The sequence below is a fragment of the Mytilus californianus genome, unplaced genomic scaffold (genome assembly GCF_021869535.1).
Source record: "Mytilus californianus isolate M0D057914Y unplaced genomic scaffold, xbMytCali1.0.p SCAF_7, whole genome shotgun sequence".
In the NCBI taxonomy this organism is placed as follows: domain Eukaryota; kingdom Metazoa; phylum Mollusca; class Bivalvia; order Mytilida; family Mytilidae; genus Mytilus; species Mytilus californianus.
In genome coordinates, this window is record NW_026262723.1 from 40,707,344 (window position 1) to 40,727,439 (window position 20,096).

General features: G+C 32.0%; 1 protein-coding gene across 1 annotated transcript in view; it reads left to right on the forward strand.

Moving 5' to 3' along the window:
* The first annotated feature begins 207 nt into the window (after positions 1–207).
* Positions 208–20,096, forward strand: part of LOC127710295 (ionotropic receptor 25a-like) — a 31,024-nt gene continuing 11,135 nt past the window's right edge. The window contains exons 1-5 of the mRNA XM_052216091.1: positions 208–515; positions 14,869–15,018; positions 15,877–16,134; positions 17,796–17,977; positions 19,263–19,400. Coding sequence (XP_052072051.1) covers positions 425–515; positions 14,869–15,018; positions 15,877–16,134; positions 17,796–17,977; positions 19,263–19,400 — 819 coding nt within the window. The 5' untranslated portion in view covers positions 208–424. The remainder of the gene's footprint in view (positions 516–14,868; positions 15,019–15,876; positions 16,135–17,795; positions 17,978–19,262; positions 19,401–20,096) is intronic.

A 20,096-nucleotide genomic window follows, 5' to 3' on the forward strand; every position in this document is an offset into this window, starting at 1 on the left:
ATGTCTTGAATTTAGAATAGGTTTATTTGTATATTACATTTGAATAGAAACAAACAAGATCCCCGGCACCACTTGAGTTTGTAGACATTATTTCCGATATTTCATTATTATTTTAGTAATTAATTAGCGGACATGACAAAGGAAGTAAACATACCTGTAATTTATTGATTCCAAATAACCAGGTAAAATTATTGAAAGACTGCATGATAGATGTGCTATTTCAGCGTTCGAAATCGGATTAAGGATATTGAAAACTTACCAGAATTTTCCGGCTTTGAAGAGTTGACAGTAGGAGTCGGACCTCTCCATGTAATGTGATTTATAATATCAACAAATGAATTCTATCCTTGACTTGAAAATCTGTTTAGAACCACTAGTTTTCGGACTTAATAGTCTCCATGTACAAAAGGCGGACTATGGATAGATGGAGTCAATGTTGAAGTCAAAAGAATATTTACTCTGTATATACACCTGCTTCTTATATTTCTGCAATGCACAGTACACTACACATTTTGGTGAGTACATTGATTTATTTATTTAAAAAAAAATCACTCATCAGTTTTGAATTGTTTTAATTCAACAGTTGATGGTCGAAATATTTCGAAAACATTTTCAAACAATATTTCGATTAAGCTTATACATTTGACTAGACGGCACAATATTTGTATATTTCAAACAAGTAAGACAATATTTTATAGATGTCAAGACCGACAGGTTTTGTGTATAAAACTAGTACAGTAATTTAGTCATTTTGTCCTTGAATATTTCAAATCAAGCATAATATGGTATATATTTTTGAAATAAATTTATTCTTAGAATTTAATTACCCGTTTATATATTTCAAATTGTAAATATTTTTGAGTTTTTTGTATATTATAAGTTAAATCTGTCCTTCCATAAACTACAATATTCTCGTGTATTATTCAATCTTTTGAACCAATCTCCACATTTGACTGTTCTCCTTTGTCCTATGACCACAATTATGATGGAAATATATCTACTTGTATGTGTTACTTGATACTTCTCTATATTGTTTATGGGAATGACAGTTGTTTAGTTTTGCTTTTACGATCAAATCTGTATTGCTGATAAACAGTTTTGTATTTCGTAATTCTGAAGAAAAAAAATCTGAGCAAATTTATGTTGTTTTTGCTTATTAGACTACACGTGTAGCAATATATACCATCTTATTGTAATGTTTTCTAAAAGTGACTTTTATTTATTTGTGGTATACCGAAGGTTTATTCGATTTCCAAATTACATGATACAAATATCGGTTAAAATATCAATATAGCTTATGTTATGTCCTTGTTTTGTAAAAAATGCTGACTTTTGAATTACATAAAGCTTTTATTTATTTATTTATTAATTATTATAAAAGGGAAAAGTGAAAAGGCATTTGTTTCTATTTTTATATAAATTACATGAATATATGTAAATTATGATTATATGTTTTGTGTACTGTTGTTTGTCTTTTCGTCATTTTTTTCGATTTTTGCCATTCATTTGCATTGTCAGTTCGTTTTCGACTTATGAGCTTGAATATCCTTTTGGTACAATTTTTGTATTTTTCGTCTCTCTTTTGCGAGTGTAGTAATATGTTTTGAGCTTTTCGTACCCGTGTGTTAAATTTAAAGTTTTTTTTCCAACTCAACACCTTATAATAAACAATAAACCTTGTCGTATAAAAAATAACAATTATTTAATTGTTTTGCTTATAAAATATAATACTTAATATTCCATGCTTATCATTATCAGAAATAGATTACTTGATTATACGACATATTCCTTGCTGATGATATCAATTCCACTTAACAAATGTATCAAGCACATTACTATCACAAGTTATTAAAAAGTGTCAACACAACTCAATTAATAATCAGTAATATCATCAGAGTTTTTTTTTATTTACGAAGATTCTAGAATAGTTTACGGGACAAACAATAATATGGTTCAAGTTAGTATTACAGCTGTAAAAAAATTACCTTGAGCGGAAGGTTATTTCCCTAGGGACCAGACAATTTTTTTTTGATGAATAGAAAATCCGATTATTTTAAACATGCATAGCATTATTGTTAAGAAGAAAGTATAGGGTACAATATCCTTTGATTTGTTTTCGAAATCTGATATATATTTCATTCAATTGAATCGATACTGAGGGAAATTTTCAACCGAAAAAAGCCTAAACAAATATGTTTTGAATCACAATTATAAATGTAATTTACACCAATATGACCCCCTCCAAATCCCAAACAACAACACAATTTTTTAAATCCTATAGTTAAATCAGATTCTATTTCTACCTACTCAACCTTTAAATACTGAGTACAATAAAAATGTCAATCACAATATTTTGCTGAACATTAGGTACAATACTACGAGATATGTTGAACCTCAAGGGTAATCTGATAGGCACATGTATTCCCTTAAGACAATGTTAAAAGGTCAATACTGTTCAATTGCAAAAAAAATACGACATCCATTATGACATTAAGTTTCCAAATAAGACATTGCTTTTACCACTTTCATGGCCTGTGATGAATCTATTTGAAATACTGCTAAAAAGGCTTAAGACAAAACCAAAACAAGTTTCGCTTGAATGTCAATGTAGTAAAGAGTACAAAGGTAAAAATCATATTGTCTTATTAACAAATCAAAATGTGTACGTTAGGTGAACAAATATAGAATTTTATACCCCAAGGTTATATGAAAAAGTGGATAATGACATTTGATGTCACCGTCAAAGATCAATGTCACAGAAAAGTAGACCATTAGCATGGCACGCAATCTGAAGGTGATACATGCAACTGGATATATTTCAGATGTAATGGCGTCCGATGTGAATGGACGTACATTTAAAGACGACAGGTGTTGAATTGTCTGATACTAGTAAAAATTCTGATGTAGGATCTGATAAAAGTGGTAACGTAGATTCATTTTACAATATGAATGACACTTTCAAGCAATATTCCCCACAGAATAGTCAGATAGTGCATATATTAACAGATATTGGCACCCCTGTCCTCCAAATTGTAAACAATGATGACTCTATTGTTGATAGCCAAGATTTTCAAGACAGTAGGCAAGGGACACTTTTTGTACCGAACCAAGATTTTATTGCAATTTTAGACCAAGAATTGATAGATCTTCATAGAGACTCATATACTGCAAAATTAATTGAATTACTAAATGACTCTGATGATACTATAACATGGTATAGAATTATGTTAACTAGTCGATCTAAGTACAAGGAAAAGTACAAACAAGGGTTCATCCTCACAAAAGTATGCAAAAGACTGTTAATTATTACATCAGTTTATTTCTGGCGACCCATCTAGCATTGAAGAAATTTTTCGTAAGGACGAACCAAAATCCGTTAGCGAGCATATCACGATGCCGCTGAATTGTCATTGTTTTGAATTAAAGACAATGATTCATATGACTATTGATAGGTTAAACGAAGTAGAAAAGTTAGGGGAAGAAAACCGTAAAGTGATTGAGAATGTGTGTATGAAAATAAAGAGTGTAGTACTCCTGAGTCTGTAGCAAACTGTTTCGCCGAATATTTCCATGATCTATACCAACCAAAGGACGATGATAATTTTGACAATGCATTTAATGTCAAAAATGATGTGTTTGAGCTTTTGATTTTGCCATTTAATTATGACGTATATCCAGAAATTGACTACGAGGGTCGGTTGAAAACAAAACTTTACGACAAAAGAGATGATTTCAGCTTCCCAATTGTGAATTTTCATTTTTAAACCAAGAGTTCCAAATGGTGAAGTTGAAATCATCACTTTGTAAATTTTACGGACGCCATCACGAGTTGGTTGACCGTTATGGAATATCCATTTCACAGATGATATAGGATATGTTCCTTTTGTCGTAACTACAATCCCGTTCCCTTTTCACGAATGTCACCTACCGAATTAGACTATTTACCCCTATTTGTGACATTTTTACCTATTGTTTTTTTTTTTGTTTTGTTCACACATCGTTGTCAATATAATGGAATTTGATGCGACTGTCATACAAGTGAGAGGTTTAGCTAGCTTTAAAACCAGGTTCAATCCACCATTTTCTACATAAGAAAATGCCTGTACCAAGTCAGGAATATGACAGTTGTTATCCATTCGTTTGATGTGTTTGTTTGTTTTATTTTTTGTTTGTTTTTTGTTTTTTTTTTATTTTGCCATTTGATTGGGGACTTTTTGAATTTTCCTCGGAGTTCAGTATTTTTGTGATTTTAATGTCAATTTTTGAATTTTCCTCGGAGTTCAGTATTTTTGTGATTTTACTTTTTATCTTTTAAATGTTCTATTGAGAGCACGTACAATGGCATTATTAAAACCTAAGGAAGGAGAATACTTACCTTGTGGTTTGATAACTGAACAAGAAGTTTCTGAATTGATAGGGCAGTTAAAATATAGAAAAGCCGCCGGACATGACAGAGTTCAAAATGAACATTTGCGTCACGGAGGTATCTCTGTTGTGAAGTGTTTAACCGCATTATTCAATATCATCGTCAAACACAGGCGAATACCGAAGAACTGGAAACTATGCCTCCCTGTTCCTATCTTCAAAGGTGGAACCAAGTGCAAGACTTCGCCTGATAATTATAGAGCAGTTAGTTTACTGTCCTGTGTTTTGAAATTATTTGAAAGCGTCATTAAAGCTCGGTTAATACGTTTTGTGCTATATAACAAAAACATTCCGAATCTCTAACAGGAAGGATTTCAAAAGTACCTTAGTTACTGAACTCCATCATTTAACTTACATGAGACAATTTATCATAACCTTGAAATATTCAATAAAATATTTTTCGTTTTTTAAGTGAGTAAAAAAGCTTTTGATACTGTTTTGAGAATTGTATAAAATGGGGGTAACAGGTAAAATATGGTTAGTTATAAATGACTGTCATATTGATACCATGAGTTCAGTAGTTGTAAACCAGTGTCATTCTGAGTTCTTTCCTGTATTACAAGGTGTAAGACAAGGAGGGGTATTGTCTGGTTTATTATATTTAGCATTTATAAACGAATTGTTGGTAGAACTTGAAAAATGTAACCAGAAAACAAGTGTATATCATATAGCTAGTTGCTCTCCTGCTCTCCCTGACGACATTTCATGTATTGGTACAACCCCTTCAGGTCTTCAGCGAATGTTAGATACAGTTTCCGAAACTTAATCACATGAACATTATTCTTTACGATGAGAGACTGCACTGCTGATGACTGATCTTTACATTTCCCTTATAGTAGAATTTTTTCCCATAGAACAGACCTTGTATTAGTTACCCAAAATCTCAAGATCCCGACGAGGAAATGCATTACATCGACCACCGAAAGCTATATTTTTATGTAGCCTAGGTGGTCGAAGGGCACTGGACACGGTGCAGGCGGTGTTGCCACGATGTCACAGACGCAAGGGTTCGAATCCCGCCGAGGAAAGAACAAGAAGATCTAACATTGTTGGGCTAAATTTACGACGAATTATATATATATATTTCATTTTTCAGTATTTTACTCGTAGATGGACTTAAGTTTTTGCATTAACATTTACAGACAGTCTGAGATTAAACTTTTTGGATGATAATTTTTGTGAACCTTCATGGATTATTATAAAACTTTGACAGAAGCTTATCTTCAAGACCCAGAAATAGCTTTTGAAGAAAAAAGTTTGATTGAAAAAAAGAAGTATTTTCCTGATAAATGGACTTACTTTTCACGGTCAACATTACATTTTTACACTGACAGCAGCAATCGCAGACAAGACATACATGTAGGGTTCCGGGGAACACTAAACCATTTTTGTTAAAGATTGTATCAAATCATGAATGTACCAGTCGTGTTTAAAATATTCTGTAGGTGTGTTACATTTTTACTCTAGGTGAAAAGCTATTTTACTAATTCAATATGAGATATACATTAAAAGTAACAATAATTATAATTTCCTTTAGATCAAATAATGAATCAGACACGCCTGTTATGTTTGTTAACCATGTTATTGAAGTATCATCCAAAGTCAAGTGCAAACCATCGCCGAGAATTACAAGCACATATACTTAAACATAATTAAGTATGAATGTTCCAGACACAAATATTAGGATACTTAGAAATAAAAATAACAATCACGAGTTAGTATATCTGAACTAATCAAAAATTCAATTTATAAACACATAAAATAAAATTTTTATATAGAATACAAATCTCCAAAACAATAATTATTTAAAACCATTTCGATACCTCGTACGGAAATGTTATAAAGAATAATTGCTATGGAACTATTTATAATATTCATGTACATTACTAAGTGCTAATTTTTATTTAGAAAAAAGCAATTGCAATTTGAAAGTAATGTCTGTTATTAATGTTACTAAATGAATAATTTATATCAAAAGAGTAAAAGCTCTCTCTCACGAGACCTGAAACAAGTTGTTCTGCATTATTCAATCGCATTTGGTTATTAAAATGTATAATACTCTGAAGGTCGTACGGTAACCCAAAGAAGGTAGCATCCGACTATAGTGGATAATTGTCTCATTGGCAATCATACCACATCTCTTTATTTCTATAATGCAATAGGCCGTTATTTTTCTCGTTTGAATTGTTTAACATTTGTCATTTCGGGGCCTTACATAGTCGACTATGCGGTATGGGTTTTGCTCATTGTTGAAGACCGTACGGTGACCTATAGCTGTTAACTTCTATGTCATTTGATCTCTGATGGAGAGTTGTCTCATTGGCAATTATACCACATCTTCTTATTTTTATAATGCTATACTTTAAAATTTGAACATTCTATTAAAGCTAAATAATATAAAATCATAAAAAATACTATGTCTTGCCTTCTGTCAGTTTTGTAAACTACACCATATCTCAATAGACGTCCAACGGATGGCACGTTGACTGATCTAGTGATCCAAGGATATTTAAGGTGGTAAGTATTAATTACTAATCGGTGTTCCCACTGTCTGTATCACTCTGCTCAGCTCTTCATAAAATTGCATATCACGGTTTTGTGACGTCAAATACGTTGACCTGGCCTTAAAGACCAAACAGCCTATTCAGTTCTACCAGTGATTTTTCCTTAAAATTTTGTGTGGAGGTATTTCATGATTTGAGGAACAAAATATGATGAAAAATATTGGGGGTCACCGACTTAGTTTTGTCACTATAGCAACCTCAGTTTCGTGTTTTCCCTAATATTAACATGATAATTGCTTGTTATCTTATCTCTAAAAAAAATCCTTTATATCAAACCTAAAAGCATAATTCTTGTTTCACGTTAAACAGTAGATTTGTGTCTATCAAATACAGGTTCAAGAGTTTAAAACTCTTATTGTTTTGATCTTTAAAAATATGATTTATTTCATTCCCGCCAAAAAAAACAACGTAAAAATGAAAAACGTTTCCAGTATTAAAAAATATCTACCAGTGATTTCTTCATAAAAATTTCAAGAAGGAAAGTGCCATGCGTTCTCTTCAAATTAAAGCAAAAAAAAGTGTATGTCACCGACCTTTCAAAAAAGTTATGAGTAATTTTCATGTTTTTTTCTCGTTCGTTTTGAAGAAAAGAGTTGTCTTTCTTCAGAACATTGAATCTGACGTCATAGTACAAGCTTTCCTTGCCGGCGCACTATTTGAAAAAAATCGCAAGTTGGGCGTTTGAAACCCCACATTTAAATTTCAAAGAATACTACATTCACCAACTTTATTATCCGGTAATACAAGAGATAATATGCATGTATCAGTATCAGATCTCATGATGTTGTTGCCGCACATTATTAACCTTCAGAATCACCATACGTCGGAATGAAAAACTGTTTGAAATAACTTTTTACGCCGCTTTTGTTAGGAAAGTCTGTTTTTGTCCTCAGCCCCTCATTAGCAAAATTATTGCACTGGCTAACTTACAGACTATTTGAGAAGTTTGCTCTAACGCACTCATTCGCTACTGTTGACAGACGGACAAACATAAGCATGGACGGACTTCTTAATACCATTATTTTTCCCGACTAAGACGAACGTATAGAAATTATTCCATCTAGTTTGTGAATTCATTATTTCTGAATATTTAAGATATACTGAGGAAATTAAAATTATAGGTATAATATATGAATTAAAGTTTTTGATTCTAAAACGTTATACATCCATTTAGCCTATCATAAAATACAATCCCTGTTATTACTACCTCACGTGTTTTGAATAAACGAGACAGTAAATATAAAATACAAAAAGTTTTTAATTCAAAAATTAATTTAGAAATAATTTTCCGTTAAAAACTACAATGTAAGATTTCTCAAAACAGGATAAAATATTATGAATCTAAATTGCTTATTTTGGGAATTAAAACAAAGACAAGGTTGTTGCCGGCATTGAAAAATCGAAATTTGTTTTTAATCTTTCAGGTCATTGTAGCTTAAAGAAAGTGAGAAATTTTATGTTGGATATTATTCTTGGAGCAATTGTTTTTGTCATTAGTTAAAGTTACAACAATTTAGTTTTAAACACCGAATTTTTTTATTTTAATTCACATTCGCTGAGTATTAATTTTAATAATATGTTTTGCCTTACAGCTAATTTCATAATGCTTGTAGAGTAAAGCTTTGGTTGGCTTCCTTGCTTTGTTTGTATAAATGTTTATTCAAGTTTTGTAATTAAGAGTGACATCTTCATATATAGGTATGTAAAACTGTATATATGATATTTAAATTCAATTGGACGTTATCCCAATATAATTATAAAAAATATATAAACAAGGCAAGCAAGCTAACCAAAGTGTTGCTCTACATGCATTAGTAAATTAGCTGTAAGCTTCAGTGAGATCAGGCGAAATCTTTATCATTTCTCCTTTTTTGAAATGAAACAAATGACAAACGACAATGAACCTTTGTCATAAGATTTTGTCAATTTAGCAGTATAAATAAATTTTAACTTCATTGCGAGATCGGACATTATTTTACGAGAATCGTCAAGCAATAAGTTACATGCATACGTTGCCAGTATGTCAAAACTTCTAGAAATTATTGTTTATCGGCCTAACCTTCTGAATACTCAATTTGAAAATCACATAAGTTCAAATTATAAGCGTAAGACATTAAAATTTACCAGTGTAAAGTTACACAGGCGTACGAGATTTAATCCGATTTAAAAAAAAAATCGATCTTTCATTTGCGCTGATTTGATTCCTTCAATAGCGCCTATTATATTTTTTTATCACTAGCCCGATACTATATTTAATTTACGAGTAAATATATGTACACTGTACATGTAGAAAACCTAGAATTTATACTGGTAATATATGGAAATAAACAGTGTTTCCTTATGTTTTAAGATAATTTTGGTCATATTGTTCGTGAACTTCGTTTTGACACGAGAAAGTTGAAAAAAAAGCAAGAAAAAGATGGACTTCGTTGTTGGCAAGTACAACAAGTATAGAACAGATGAAATGACAAGAAACAGATGTGTGGCATACAAATTCTCGGCAAGAACAGATAATAATTCATTGTTTTACGTTTTTAGTGATCTTATTGGAGTGCTTTAAAATAATTCATAACATATGTACAACTGGCTAACAAAAGAGGTTTACATGATAAATTAAACAAGAATGTGTCCATAGTATACGGATGCCCCAATCGCACTATCACTTTCTATGTTCAGTGGACCGTGAAATTGTGGTCAAAACTCTAATTTGGCATTAAATTAGAAGGATCATATCATAAGAAGCATGTGTACTAAGTTTCAAGTTGATAGGACTTCAACTTCATCAAAAACTACCTTAACCAAACACTTTAATCAAAAACTTTAACCTGAAGCGGGACAGACGGACGAACAGACGGACGAACGAACGGACGCACAGACCAGAAAACATAATGCCCATAAATGGGGCATAATAAATGGGGCATAACAATAACTTTCACCTATAATTTACCTGTACACAATCGGCGCAAATGAAAGACAAAATCTACGCAAGTGAAAGAAAATAAAAATGAAATGCAGATCGGGGTAAATGCAAAAAGTCGAGTTCAAAATTTATATTTTATCATTTTTATTAGAACGAAGGTTAAATATAGTGTAGTTTCATTTGTGTCCATTTGTGTTTAATTTCCACTAGATATCAGCGCGACACTTAATTCCTCTTTTCTTGGAAGACGTATTTTTTCAAAGCGTACACCATGTTGGAATCCATGAAAAACGCGAAATAGGACGTTATAATTTGACGTTTTCTCATTGCTAGAAACAACGTCATAGAGCTTTTATGTCACTACCAAGTTGCGTTAGTTGATGCGCATAAACAATAGGCTGTTTGGTCTTTAAGGGAATACGATACAGTTACAGGGAAGGTAAAGCCGTTGCCAACGTAAATTGTTATTTTCGCGACGTCAAACTGTGACTTATCGGGAAAAGATGCAGTTTTCGACTGATTTTTATCATTCAATCTGATTAAACTTGAAAACGAGTTCATGGACCCCCTTTTTTTAAAATGACATTTGGTTTGATTACGTATGAAGATTATGTTTACCAATTTTCATGAAAAAGTCAATACTGCAATTTTTTAAAATTTGATAAATATACAGCAAAAAATTACGTTTTTTTTTCTACAATCATGATCATTTGATTAATATGAGTTATTTGTAAAAATGAAATGTACAAATTTATAGAACGTTTATATAAAACAGAAATTACAAAAAATTTAACAAAAAACAGCTTGTGTTTATCTTTTAAAACAAAAAAAATTATGTATTTCTATCGAAAAGAAAAGAACGTCCACAAACTTGAATTGTGAGGAAATATTTGAAATTTCAACCTCAATTTACTCAAAAAGTAGCACATGGTTGTATATTTTTTATTACATATTTGATTTAATCAGGTAAAAAATAGCCTACATGCAAATTTTCATCAAAATTTCATTATGGGATCAAAACTGTATCGTATGCCCTTAATAACATTGACACGGACATATCATCGACGTTATAATGAATATATCCTACTTAGGACGACGCTTTTGATAGGATTTTAACGTGATAGCTCATAGGATATGACATTATTATAAATATACAATGTACTTGGACACCTTCTCATCGTTTCACTTAAAATCTCACCACAAACATACTCGTGTAAGTTATGAAAAATTCTGTATACATATACTTACGATCAATTTAAGTTGTACGAGTTTTTGTGAAACGCTGGTCTTATGATATGAAGTTTACATATAAGATTCTGGCCATAGCTTGTTTTTATATTGTTAAAGACTTATTATTGTTTGATCTGTAAGTTGGCAAATATTTATTTTAAACTGCTGTTTGCAAAATCGAAATAATTGTTTTCCTGAACTTCTAACTTTTGCGTCACTACGGGGAATACAATGTTGTCCCTCAAATATTTTCTGTCTCAAAAGACAATAAATTTAAGTTTTGAATTTAGTCAACAAACTCACCATGGACTCAATTTGATCAGTTGCTATGTTTTACATATTCATATGTTTCGTTAAATGTTGATTTTCAATGGGCAGTTATGACCTGGAAAATTCATTGATGTTAAGAAACGTAATTTATCTAAAACATTATTCTGTGGCAGGCCAGGACTTTCTCATAGTTTGTATCGCCTGACAACAAAGCTGAACCAACATGTAGAGACCATTCGGCCCCTCATTTAGCGGCGTCGTAGTTCGCGTCACACTTTGTTTGGCCGTAACGCTTTGAAAACGAAAACGGCTCGACAGAATTCAACCAAACTTGCACACATTCTTCTATACAGAATTGGAAGTTGTACACCTGCTAATTTATTTTTGGTCTGTGTGATTTTTTGGGTTTCTCACACCAAAAGATGGTCTTAGCCATTTCTGCTTATTTCAGATTGTTAATCAGAAAACTCCACTGAAATTGCATAGATGAAAGAATTCCCCCAAACATTTATAGATTCTTCTAGAGGACATGCAGTTTTGATCTTTCAATTTTAATTTTTGATTTGTGTTATTATATTCAGGATTATCCATATTAAAACATGGTCTTCGCATTTTTTGCTGATAATTAGAGACGGCGGGCGACACACATATTCCTCGAAGACCCGTTTATTAGTATTTAATACGTGTTTTCTTTTTAAAGCTCTAATTTATTTCAAATTCATGCAATTCTACATAAACATATGTATGGTATTTATTGTTGCTTCGTGCGAGTTTTTTTTATAGTCCCGAACACTAGTTGCTATCAAAATATTTACAATGAATTCTTCCTACGGAATATTTTCTAATCCAACAACGTTAAAATACTTCTAACGGACTCGAGTCTCGATTGAAATTTGCTAAATTTAGAACATTAAATAGATAACAAAGAAACATACCAATTGCCCTTTTTGAAATCAATGGAATTAGCTTGGTTATTATCTTTTTTTTATTTGATCTTTCCTTCCCCCTATTGCGTGCTTTGAAAACTCCGTTTTTCTTAACTTAGTTAGAAATCCGTATAATTACTACAAATAAGATAACTCATCATTGATCAAAGGGTACACAACAGAAAATCACTTCTCTGTTATCTTTGAAAGATGAGGATTATTTCACTTATCTCTTAAGTCAATGATTTAGGGATTTACGTATTGCCATTAAGCATTACTTGAATGATTGAACAATGCAGTCAAACGAAATAAAGGAAATAATGGTGAATGTACATGCAACATCAAATAATGCACACAGAAACATTCATAACAATTATTCATTAGAGTGTCATCCGGAGTGCAAGGTCGCAATGGCGTTTATTCTAAATATTCATCAAATATTGCAAAGATGATTGAAACTTTAGTACCTGATAAAAAGTTGTAATTGTCACAGAAATTTAAGATTGCCATCTTCTCAGGTAAATTAACATGACCTATGAAATTCTTTACTTATTTTTGTGTCTCGTTTGGTTAAATCTCTTCATGCATTTATACTTTTATTAAAAAATTTTGAACATTTTTCTCTGCGCGTTTTTAAAGGAGGTATACATTTTTGGTTTAGAAATCGAACGCACCAAGATTTAAAAGTTCTACTTAAAACCACAGGATCGATTGCACTGCCAATGCACCTTTAGTCCTCGAGAGTTTTTTTTCGCCCTGTGCATAGTAAATAATTTTGTATGTGCCATGGCATTTTTAGAGTTTCGGGGCCTCGGTGGCCGAGTGGTCTAAGTAGTTACTACTGTAATCACTAGCCAGTCAACACTGAGGTTGTGAGTTCGAACCCCGCTCGTGCGGGTGCACTCGACTCCAATCTTAATTGACTAGGATTGCCAGTTTTCCTTTCGAAGGTCGGTGGTTTTCTCCGGGCACTCCGGCTTCCTCCACCAATAAAAACTGGCCGCCACGAAATAGCCCAAAAGCGGTGCTTAAAAGTGGCGTTAAAACACCAAAAATCAATCAATCATTTGAGTTTCACATGATCAACTGTAAACGTAAACGTTAAAAAAAACTAACGTTGCGAATCCCTTGGCAAAGTTTACTTTTAGAGAATTTTTGCCTATTTTATTTTAATACCGCTTTTGGTTCAATAGATTTGATTGTTTTTATTCATTATTGTTTGCCTTTTGACGTTTCTGAAGAAAATACATCTGTATGTCTAAATTATATTCTGTGGTATCTCTAGTATCAAAATAGACAGTTTGCACATCTAGATTAGTGCAAAACCTTGTCGTTTAAAAATTAATATACAGTAAATTGAATCACCATTTTATCAGAGCATTTTGATTTCAACATAACAATTTTCCAAAACATCTTTTGCAAGTCAGAATACTAAGACAAATATCATAGCTACCATTGAACACGTGTTGGAACCCCGCCCCCCTTTATCCTGGGTTGGGAACCCCCTTTTAAAAATGGCTGGATCCGCCCCTGCTTAAACGGATTCGAATATGGACAATAACACTACAGAACGCACAATGTTGTGTAGTCATGCTAAGCACAATTTCTAATAAAGCAACGGTATGAACCAGGAAGTGTTTCGTATTCCTAGAAATCTGCATATATGAAGCCGTATCAGATTACTCGATATTTTTTCTCAGTTAATGACAAAATTTACCCGACAAACCGTAATAGTTTTAGAAAATCATATGATACTACAAATTGCCATATAAATTTTCTAGCGACGGAAATGATTTATAAATTGACCATGTTGTAGGAACATGCATGATAAAAAAACATGATAAACATTAAGCTATGATATGTAACTTTGTAAACAAATCTGGTACTGTTACAAACTTATCATATCATTTAAAAGCTAGCACAAACTCCTTTATTCTTGCATATCAACTGAAACCCATCCTGAATAACTTCCTTATGTTTTTAATTTTGTTTTAACGGACTTCTTCAGATCAAAAAATCAGTGCATGGAGGGTTCCACTTTGGACATTGAATACCCAAATATAGCAACACTTCTCTGTGAAAACCTATGATTAGGAGCAATTCCAGATTTACAAAACATCGCGCTTTCAATAACAGTAAAAGTAATGTTTTCCCCTCAACTATCTCTCTCCGGTCCTTATTTTTCAACCTTTGATAGACAAATGGTCCTGCAAGTTTAAGAGTATATATAGCCTTAATGAGATAGTCGGATCTTTAAGAACCAAATTATTTATAATTACAGAACGTTAAAAAATGATTGAAAATGAAATTGTCAAAACGTTGCTTCCTGCAATGCATAATTCAACAGTTACTACTGATGACTTGTCATTATGTCTTTTATGGATAGTTGTCTGATTGGCAATTATGCCACATATCTTTATTTTCAAATTATTTCTTTTCAGCTAATGAACAAAAATACAGACAAAACTAAGGACAAAATCGTATATAATATTACAAATGTTTATTATAATTTATGCTTAATTCATTTTTGTAGGAGTGTTCGTTGACGACGAAAACCTACAGAAGTTTTCAGATTTAACAGATTCGTTTTTCAATCAAACAGACCCATCTTCTGTCAGTATAACACTGAATTTTTACAATGAAACGCCGACGCTTGTTCTGGACGACACATATATTACTGATGGTATGTTTAATTATCGATCAATTTAATGACCATGGTGCTGAGCAAAATTGAAATACACGTTTCATATATACAGAATATTACAATGCCTTTAAAGTACAAAATATGAAAATATTTTAATTTGTAAACTGACATTTTTGCACTATATATATATGTCGATATTTCATTTAAAACCCACGAGACTAAGCATTTAAATCAGACAACATTATTAATATTGCATATGACATTAAGTGAACAGCAATTAACCTGTCCATATGAAGGAGCAAACCGCCAACAGTAACATGGATTATTGGTTACAGTTAAAACTTTTACAATACAGTATTTAATTGTCAGTTGAATAAGTGTAGTTATGTAATATTTGACGCTAAACATTTTGCAACAAGCAATAAATCTGTGTACACTTACTTGTGTATTTCTCTTATGACGGAAAATGCAGTTATCAAGTTTGGACAAATATACCCTTTCATGTTAATTTATTAAATCTTTTATCAAGCATATACACTGAAAATAACAAGGCTAAAACATCCTTACGTACCGTATTTCAATTGGTTCAATGGACGCAATGTATCGATTGATATTGATTTTTTGTGTTGAACACCACTATTGGCCATTTTGTGGCGGCCATATTGTATTGAAGAAGTATGCCGGAGAGAACAACCGACCTTCAGCAGGAAAACTGACAATCCTATTCAATTAAGATTGAAGTTGAACGCACCTGCCACGTGCTGGGTTCGAACTCAAAACCTTTATGTTGACAGGCTAGTGATACAGTAGCTAAAAACTACTTAAACCACTCGGCTACCGAGACCCCTACAATGTATTAAAATTGTACCATAACTTCTTCATATATTGTTATTTTAGAGTTGGCATACGATGTTAACTCTACGAATGGCATCGTTTTGATCGATGTTGAGAAGGATACTACTGGAGTCATGTGTCATGTGGCTCAATGGACCAATACATCCTTCGTTACTTTGTCGTCCAACATACAGGATGACTGCAAACCGACATATTACCTACAGCCCAGTTTCCACGAATATCTTGAGATGTCTTTATCGTTATTTCAAAGGAGCGACAGCGGATTCCTAGAGGTTATTCTACTGACAAATACAAAATTTGGTGAGTTTACTAAAATACGTTAGATAACAAAATGAAAATATTCTGTTCACTGGTGTATTTTCTACCCATTAAAAGAAAAAAAATATCGGCTTTGATTGTATTATGTATGGTTAGTTGTTATATATGTTGTGTACAAGATATAAGTTTGTACAAATTATAATTTGTACAGGGGTTTTGTACAAGTTATAAGTTTTTTGACAAATACCTTTTTGCACCAGGTGATAAAAGTTAATCTTCTATACTTTATCAGCTTAATGTCTTAAATTCAAATTTATATACTTCAACCTAACATTTAGTGCTATTCTCCTTGTCCTAAAACTGGAAATAAGGACACCTGAATGGTTTAAATTCTATTTTTATTTTTCTCCTTACACCAAAATCATATCCATAAAAAGTCTTTTTGTGTTCTTGATAAGTTTTTTGTATCAAAGCTCAGTATTAGACTGTATCATGTAGTCATGGAAATATTACAGAAATATACGAAACAAAAGACTGTGTGCTTGTATCATCCATTTATGTTAAGCAGTTCATAAAACACTGATATCTTGTACAAAAATTCTGTACAAATTATAATTTGTACAACATTACAATTTGTACACAACATATATAACTATATATTGTATAGTATCATATTGCTGTTCATGTGTTTAGGTAGTTAAACATCCTTGGCGTTCATTTGTTTTGGGTATGAACGTTCATGATGAAGGTTAATCCAGAAGAACGCATCGCATGCACCAAATTTATAAAGTGTTATTTTTATTTTTGAAGAATTATATCAGTACATAAGAAAAAGGTAAACATGATTTCTGAATCAGCTGTCGAAATGCAAATAATGATTGGTAACGTTTTTGGAATATTGGACCATTTGTGATTTGTCAACCTGCTTAGAACAGTTCATTAGTTTTGAACATTCAGCGTTCTGTCTGAACATGTTGCTCCACTGTTAAAGATTGTATTCTTTGATACTATTATTGTATATTTTAAATTCCTAGACCAAAACTGATGTCTGAAAACTGTTTCCTTGCCGTAATTACATTATGTTCCGACACTGACTTCTGACCAGTAAATAATTTACAAAACTTTAGAAAAAAAAAACAAATAAAAGAATCACATTTTATATTGGCGTTGATTTTGTCGACGTTTGAACAATGTATAAGCAGAAACACTAGATGACTGTTTATTTTTCAGAAATTGATACATCAGTCTTTGTCAGTGACAGATGACTGTTTATTTTTCAGAAATTGATACATCAGTCTTTGTCAGTGACAGATGACTGTTTATTTTTTAGAAATTGACACATCCGTCTTTATCAGTGACAGATGACTGTTGATATACATCAGTTTTTTCTCAGTGACAGTAGACTGTTTATTTTTCAGAAATTGATACATCAGTCTTTGTCAGTGACAGATGACTGTTTATTTTTCGAAATTGACACATCCGTCTTTATCATTACAGATGACTGTTGAGATGCATCAGTTATTGTCAGTGACAGATGACTGTTTATTTTTCAGAAATTGATACATCAGTCTTTGTCAGTGACAGATGACTGTTTATTTTTTGGAAATTGATACATCAGTCTTTGTCAGTAACAGATGACTGTTTATTTTTCATAAATTGATTCATCAATCTTTGTCAGTGACAGATGACTGTTTATTTTTCAGAAATTGATACGTCAGTCTTTGTCAGTGACAACGATACCTTATACTCTGTTCGTCTGTATAACCTGTACAACATGAATACCTCCAACCTAGCAGATTCCCTGTACACGAGTTTAACTGATGGGACAACTAATAGATTTATAGCCATTGGAACATACACAGAAATTACCGATATTTTAGTAGCAGTAAGTCAATTAATTGACTGTGTTAAATCAATTTACACAATAGTGAATTGCATACATTTGAAGTTGAGATAGAATTACATTACATGTTTTAACTGTGATTTAATCATCGTCATATTGAAAATAGAAAAATAGATCAAAATAACATTGATTCGTTGTACAAAATACACAATACGCCAACTGCACTTGTAGTACTCATAATGTTATTTTGAAAGAAATAAATAACACAGAAAACATTCTAAGAGACCCATTTAATGAATGGCTATTATTTATTTTGAATTTATTGAACCATTAAATTAATTTTTGACTCTTCACATTTTACATAATCCGCGAATGAATGGCTATTATTTATTTTGAATTTATTGAACCATTAAATTAATTTTTGACTCTTCACATTTTACATAATCCGCTTCAGAGTCAAAAATTAATTTAATGGTTCAATAAATTCAAAATAAATAATAGCCATTCATTATAAATAAATTTCTATCAAAAATAAGACTCAAAGAGCTTTTTATATTATTTATATTAACAATATTATAACAACGTACACACATGTTGGCGTATGAATACACAACGTCAGAGTGGGCGTGTCGCCATAAAAATTGACAACATTGAAAATAAAGGTAATACTTTTAGCCAATCAGAAGACAGTAAATACACCAAATTTATTTATATTGACATACATTTGTATATAGGAGACCGTTAAAAAGATATAACATGTTCTGTTACATTCCGTAAATATAGGAATTGAAACAAAGCAACAGGAAATGTTCTAGCTTCAGCATGAATTTAAAGAATGTATCGAATTAGGATAAAATAAGAAATTGAAAAATGAAGTATACCAATGAGAAACAAATATATATAATAGATTGCAGATGACTTTACTCTTACGTCTTAAGCTATACATGTAGCTTTCATCTTTAACAATTACTTAAAGGCATTTAACTATACAAGTTTTATAAGTGCCACATGTGGAGCAGGATCTGCTTACCCTTCCGGAGCACCTGAGATCACCCCAGTTTTTGGTGGGGTTCGTGTTGCTTAGTCTTTAGTTTTCTATGTTGTGTCATCTGTACTATCATTTGTCTGTTTGTCTTTTTATTTTTGGCCATGGCGTTGTCAGTTTGTTTTCGATCTATGAGTTTGACTGTCCCTCTGGTATATTTCGTCCCTCTTTTATAATGTAATTTGAAAAAAATGCTAAGGAAATAATGCAGATTTACATATACTACCATTTCGGATGTTTTTATATTTTACAGCACTAATTTATATAAATTGTTGTCTCTAGGCAAATAATACAGCCAACCGAAAGGAAGACCAATGGATAGTGGTTCCTATTGATTCATTTGAATGTCCTGGGAACATATCAATGTTTTCTTTTGTGTGCATTGTCCAGTATGATGCTAATTATACGGGTCATAAAAATGTAAGTACATTTGTTTAACGTCCAGTGGCAGATTTTAGCACAAAAAACCCTACTTATTTAATCAAATAAGAAGGTAATACAATGGTTGTTGTATTTAGCTGTCTGTCAAAGACTGCCATATATAATTATTTTCGCTAATTGTTTAAATCATTAATCATTTTTTAAGCAGGCTATCAATTTTCTCTTTTGAATAGTTCCACCTCTTGTTATCTCGGACCAATTTACAGCCTACTGTATAGGCTTTGCTCATTATTGAATGCATGTACGTTGACATGAAGTTGTTAACATCCTCGTTTTTTGGTCTCTGGTGGATAACTGGCTCATATGTAATCGTTCCACATATCCTTATATTTATAAAGTATGTGGAACGGAAATTTTGCACAGACACTCGACAACGTTTTTTAAATGTTCATGGGCCAAAACATTTTACCTTGCATTAAACAGCCTGAAATACTTGTAACATGGTTTTATAGTGTGTTGACAGCGTGGTAACCTCTAAAAACGGGATATCAATTCTTACTCCGCTTTTATATGTGCTTTATATGGTTGACAGGGATAAACAATATTTCCAACGGGACTTCTTCCTTCCAATAATCAAATCAAGGTAAAGAGGGTCTGCGCTGGATGTATAATTACGTAGCCGGGTTAAATCTGATGCCTCGTGTAGGGAGAATGCCACGCTTTCTGTTGTTAAAT